At 39.9% G+C, this 5,215-nt stretch overlaps 1 protein-coding gene across 1 annotated transcript; it reads left to right on the top strand.

Annotated features, from left to right (window-relative positions):
• The first annotated feature begins 1,387 nt into the window (after positions 1–1,387).
• LOC102822405 (olfactory receptor 7A5-like) lies at positions 1,388–2,341 on the top strand. The gene has a single exon (XM_006874299.1). It carries the CDS (start codon positions 1,388–1,390, stop codon positions 2,339–2,341), a length of 954 nt encoding a protein of 317 aa, XP_006874361.1.
• The last annotated feature ends 2,874 nt before the right edge of the window (positions 2,342–5,215 follow it).

The following is a 5,215-nucleotide window of genomic DNA, read 5'->3' as shown; positions in this document are numbered from 1 at the left end:
CTATGTGATCATACTATTTTTGTTTAAATACAGGGCAGAAAATAATTTCTTAGTTGACAAGTCTATGCGAGGATTCCCAACTGCAATATCTGGGAACCGTTTGACATCTTTAAGGGATAAAATAATCTGATCTGGTCACCATGCTATTTATCTATTTTTGTGCGAATCTCTCTCTCTCTCTCTGTCTCTGTATGTGTGTGTCTGTGTTTGTACCCTTTGTTGGGCACAAGCAGGTCTGAAAGTAGAGGGAATCCTGGACTTTTTTATTTTTAGTCTTCACTAACAATATGCAGGGCAGATCTTTTTTTTTTTTTTTTTTTGCAGGGCAGATCTTAAAACCACAAACTGAAATAAGGATTGGAAGATTTTGCAACCAAATAACTGAAGTGTAAGAGGTACAGTGTCTGGACCTATGGACCATTTGTGTCTTGAAGTTTCAGCAACAGAAAGGCTACCATCACTGATCACATTACTCATCCCTCTCACTACACCTCTTGATAGCCTTGAAAATCTGAGCCGAGCTCCTTCCTCAGGGCCTTGAGGCCTCTGCTCACATGTCACCCTACCTATTGGTATTATTTGAACACCCATTAGTCAGTCTTTCTCAAGATTGATATTCCTTGCTTACTCTCTCTTTTAGAGCACATTTCTTTTTTTCATATTTCTCCTTCATCAACTGACATGATTGTTGCTGTTGTTTGTTGTTAGGTGCCATTGAGTTGGTTCTGATTCATAGCAATGCTGTATATGGTTTTCGAGGAGCAGCTGGTGGGTTTGACTCACCGACCTTGCAGTTCAAACCAATCTTACAGCCAAGTGCTTATTCAACAGTGACACAACAGCACTCCTCTGGCATATTAATGATTATTTTCAGGTTAGTTATATCCCTTCTATGTATAAGGTTGGTGTCCTGATTGGGGTTGTAGGATAAGCACTCAACCTCAAGGTCTTGAATCTATGATTTGCAGTTCAACTAACTAGCTGCTCCTCAGAAACCCTACACAGGGATGCTATGAGTTGGAACCAACTCAATGGCACTTAACAACCACAACATTGTATTTGGTTTTAGAGACTTTATTTTTCCAGCACTGTATAGACTTTGCCAGGAACATATAGTTGGCAGTGCATGTTATGCAAATGAATGAATGAATTGCTTGCAAAAACTGTAGACCACATGCTTGCTTACCAAGAAGACTGAGGGTGGTACAGAAATTCCTTATAAAGCTATAGCCAGAGATCTTCTAAAGAAACCAAATCCATGCAGAAAAGAGAAAAAAATAATTTACTGATTGGATAATATAAATTATTATTTCCCCACTATGTTAGGAAAGTCTGTTAGTCTGAAAGTTAGTTATGTTCTCTTTGTATTGGTAGTATCACCGACCACATGGAACCAGGAAATGAAACACAAATTTCAGAATTTCTTCTTATGGGATTTTCAGAGGAACCAGAATTGCAACCCTTCTTCTTTGACTTGTTCCTGTGTATGTATCTAATCACCATGCTTGGAAATGTGCTCATCATCCTGGTCATCATTGCAGACACCCATCTCCACACGCCCATGTACTTTTTCCTTGCCAATCTGTCTTTTGTAGACATCTGTTTTACCTCCACCACTGTCCCAAAGATGCTGGTGAATATCCAGCTACAGAGCAAAGTCATCACCTATGAAGGCTGCATCACCCAGATGTACTTTTTTGTACTTTTTGTGGGGTTGGACAATTTCCTTCTGACTGTGATGGCCTATGATCGTTTCATGGCCATTTGTCACCCTCTTCACTACATGGTCAGAATGAACCCCCGGCTCTGTGGACTGCTGGTTCTGATGTGCTGGATCCTTAGTGTCCTTCATTCCTTATTGGAGAGCTTAATGGTGTTGCAACTGTCTTTTTGCACAGATGTGGAAATCCCCCAATTTTTTTGTGAACTTAATCAGGTGATCCAATGTGCCTGTTCTGACACTTTTATGAATGAAATGGTAATTTTTTTTATAGCTGTGCTGTTGGGTGGTGGGCCCCTCACTGGCATCTTTTTCTCCTATTCTAAGATTCTTTCCTCCGTTCGTGTGATTTCATCAACTCAGGGGAAGTATAAAGCATTTTCCACTTGTGCTTCTCATCTCTCAGTTGTCTGCTTATTTTATTTTACGAGCATAGGGGTATACATCGGTTCTTCTGCTAGTCACAATGCACATGCAGGTACAACGGCTTCGGTTCTGTACACTGTGGTCACACCCATGCTGAACCCCTTCATCTACAGCCTGAGGAATAGAGACATAAAGGAGGCTCTGAGGAGATTACTCAGGAGGGAGGTCATCAAGGGCCACCTGTCCTGGGATTGAAGAAGTGATTGTGATATTGACTGTAGGATTCAAAGCCTCAGAGCCAGAAATGATGATTCTTTGATCAGATCATGGTAATAGAAACTGCATATTTCTATGAATATCCTGGAATTTCAATGTGTTTAATTTTAAACAACTCCCTTTGTAAAGCTTTCTGTTTTTTTCTGATATTTAGACAACTTCTCTATTTGTGTTTTTTCTTCCTTCCACAATGTTACTCCCAACCTTGCATCAGAAATTATTTGCAAATTCCCACTTATTTTGCATGGAAGCATGGGCATATTTAAGATTATTATTTTCACAGTTGCAAGTAATTGTTTCCTTTGTATTACTGAAAGTGATGAGGTAGCCATCTTATAGAAAAAAAAGTACACTAGACTTGTTGTTGTTAAGTGATGTGAACAGAGCTCTGGTAGCGTAGTGGTTACGACTTGGGCTGTGAACCACAAGGTCAGCAGTTCGAAACTACCAGCTGCTCCACGGGAGAAAGATGAGGCTTTCTACTCCCGTAAAGATTTACACCCTCGGAAACCCTGTACAGGGTCGCTATGAGTCCGACTCCACGACTCCACGGCACATAACAACAACAACAACATACAAGGTTTCCAAGGAGCGGCTGGTGATGTTGACTTTCCAACTTGCCATTCAAACTGACCTTGAAGTCCAGTGTTTTAACCCACAAAGCTACACCAGGAATCCTCATATAATTATGTTTTTGTGTAAAATTTTATTTTTATGTAAAGATAGAATAATAAAATTAAACAAGATAATGTGTGGATATAGTTTTTAACTTTGTTTTATCACATCTTGCTCTATATCACTAGCTTAAGTTCTCTTCTTAATAACATAGCATGCTGCTATGTTTTGTAGCAGAAGGATTGTTGTGGTTTAATAGGTTATGTGTTGGGCTGCTTAACAACAAGCTCAGAAATTTGAATTCAGAAGCCTTTTCTTGAGAGAAAGGTGATGCATTCTGCTCCCTTAACGATATAAAACATCAAAAACCCTGTACAGGGTCTCTATGAATCTGAACAAACTCAATGGCACATTCACAACCATGTTTTGTAGCTGATTATCTGGATCAGTTTCCATTAGGAGCCTGCCATAATGGTTATGAATCAGGCTGTGAACCTTCGGGTCAGCAGTTCGAAACTACTAGCTGTTCTGTGGGAGAAAGATGAGGCTTTCTGTTCCTGTAAAGATTTACAGCCTTGGAAACCCTGTACAGGGTCGCTATGAGTCGGAACCGACTCCATGGCACATAACCACCACCACCACCTTAATTCAGATTGGTGTCCACAGTGCCTACCATGGTTCCTGACCCACAGTAATGAAGTAAAAAATACTTTTCAATAGGTAAAGACTCAGGAAGAAATGCTAGGTTTAGAGAGCTAAAGGTGGTGGTGGTTGTTATGTTTGTGGAGTAGGTTTCAACTCATGTTGTTATTGTTAGGTGCCATCGAGTCGGTTCCAATTCATAGTGACTCTATCACAACAGAATGAAACACTGCCCAGTCCTGCATCAACCTCACAATCATTGCTACATATGAGCCCTTTGCTTCTACCACTGTGCCAATCCATCTTGTTGGGGGTCTTCCTCTTTTTCTCTGACCCTCCATTTTACCAAACACGATATCCTTCTCCAGAGACTAGTACCACTTGACAATATGCCTGAAGTATGAGAAAATAAGTCTGGTCATCTTGGCTTCTAAGGAGCAATCCTGCTATACTACTTCCAACACAGATTTGTTTTAAGGAACTGTCTGGCTGTACTTCCAACACGGATTTATTTGTTCTTCTGGAAGTCCATGATACTATGAGTAATTTCTACCAATATCATAACTCAAATGCATCAGGTCTATGGTGTTCCTTATTCGTTGTCCAAGTTTCACATACATAGACGGTTACTGAAAATATTGAAAATGGATTGGGCAGTCTACAAGAGATATCAAAACAGTGAACAAACCTTAATGTCCATCAACGACAAATGGCTAAGCATACTTTGGTATATGCGCAATATGGAATACTACGCATCATTGAAGAATAAGGATGAAAAACCTCACAACATGACTGGAGGGCACAATGCTAATAGAGGGCATTATGCTAAGTGAAAGTTGTGACTCATAAAATGACAAATATTGTTTGAGATCGATAATGTAAACAGTTAAATGTTTTCTTTAATAAGCAATCTATGATGGTTATGGGAGGGCAATTGTTCATGAACTGGAGAGAGAGTAGACACATGTTGACATGAGTGATGTAGCATGTAGTATATAACAAGAGGAAGGTTAGCAGAGGAAAGATGAAGGTAATGGGAGACATGGAGGAATGCAATCGTTGAAGTGAATATAGATGAATACTGTTAACTATTTATTGATATATGGAGGGGTCTGCAACCATTGTCATGAAGCAAAGTATATGAGTTTGTTGAATGTAAAACTGATGAACTGCTCTGTAAACTGTCACTAAATTTACAATGAAAAGTAAAAAATAAAAACAAACATATATTATGGATTGTTTAGTGAGGACTTAGTGAGGACTAAGATGCACCTTAGTTCTCAAAACATCTTTGTTCTTGAAGACTTTAAAGGGGTCAGTGCTGCATGTTTGATTTCCTGACTTCTGGCTTGGTACTGTGGGTAAATGTGTCAGACTGCAAAGGCATTTGAACTGCAGGGTCAGTAGTTCAAGCTCACCAGCTGCTCCTCAGAAATCCTATACAGAGTTGCTATGGGTCAGAACCAACTCGACGACACTTAACACAACAACAACTTCCATAATTGGAGTCCTGGTGTGGTGCTGTGGGTTAATGAGCTGGGCTGCAAAGTTGGTTTGAATCACAAGACCAGTGGTTCAAGCTCACCAACCACTCCT

The sequence above is a fragment of the Chrysochloris asiatica genome, unplaced genomic scaffold, assembly GCF_000296735.1.
Source record: "Chrysochloris asiatica unplaced genomic scaffold, ChrAsi1.0 scaffold00268, whole genome shotgun sequence".
Taxonomy (NCBI): domain Eukaryota; kingdom Metazoa; phylum Chordata; class Mammalia; order Afrosoricida; family Chrysochloridae; genus Chrysochloris; species Chrysochloris asiatica.
The sequence above is the reverse complement of the archived record's forward strand: the minus strand, read 5'-3'. Positions and strand labels throughout refer to the sequence as shown.

Bases quoted from the DNA above. Each gene is read 5' to 3' on its own strand.
- LOC102822405 (XM_006874299.1), top strand. From the start codon at position 1,388: ATGGAACCAGGAAATGAAACACAAATTTCAGAATTTCTTCTTATGGGA.